General features: G+C 65.5%; 1 protein-coding gene across 1 annotated transcript in view; it reads right to left on the bottom strand.

Annotated features, from left to right (window-relative positions):
- The window catches only part of LGALS3 (lectin, galactoside-binding, soluble, 3), a 1910-nt gene that overhangs the window by 1199 nt on the left and 163 nt on the right, over nucleotides 1-548 (bottom strand). Inside the window, exon 2 of the mRNA XM_010157245.1 lies at nucleotides 82-429. Within this exon, the coding sequence (XP_010155547.1) occupies nucleotides 82-429 (348 nt within the window). The remainder of the gene's footprint in view (nucleotides 1-81; nucleotides 430-548) is intronic.

Genomic DNA, 548 nt, shown 5'->3' with positions numbered 1-548 from the left:
AGCCAGTCTGGTGTCCCTCCTGCAGCCCAGCCAAATCGGGCTCTGAACGCAAAAATCCTCATAATATGATGGAGCCGTTACCATGGGAGGAGCTGGCCCCCCCTGCGGAGCAGGGGGCCCAAATCCAGGGCCACTAGGCGGTTGTCCTGGGACAGGATATGGCCCTGGTCCTGCTGGTGCTCCAGGTGCTCCCGGATACAGTCCTGGTCCTGCTGGTCCTCCCGGATACGGCCCTGCTGCTCCCGGATATGGCCCCGGTGCTCCAGGATACATCCCAGGTGCTGCTGGTGAGGGAGGATACATCCCCGGGGGGCCGGGGTACGCCGGGAACCCCCCGGGAGCTGGTGGCTGGCTCCCCCAGGAGGGCCAGCCTTGGGGTGGGGGCGCGCAGGGGGTCGGGCTGGTGTTGGAGGGCAAGGCGTCGGATAACTAGGGACAGGGGAGAGGAGGAGAGGGATTAGGTGGGTGATGCTAATCCTGGGGTGAGGGTGAGGCCCCCCACACCCAGATGTTGTAGCCTACACCGAGGGCAAGAGCTCAGTGGAGGC

Source organism: Eurypyga helias, unplaced genomic scaffold (assembly GCF_000690775.1).
Source record: "Eurypyga helias isolate BGI_N326 unplaced genomic scaffold, ASM69077v1 scaffold34888, whole genome shotgun sequence".
NCBI lineage: Eukaryota > Metazoa > Chordata > Aves > Eurypygiformes > Eurypygidae > Eurypyga > Eurypyga helias.
Note: the sequence above shows the minus strand (reverse complement) of the source record. Positions and strands in the feature narration are given on the sequence as shown.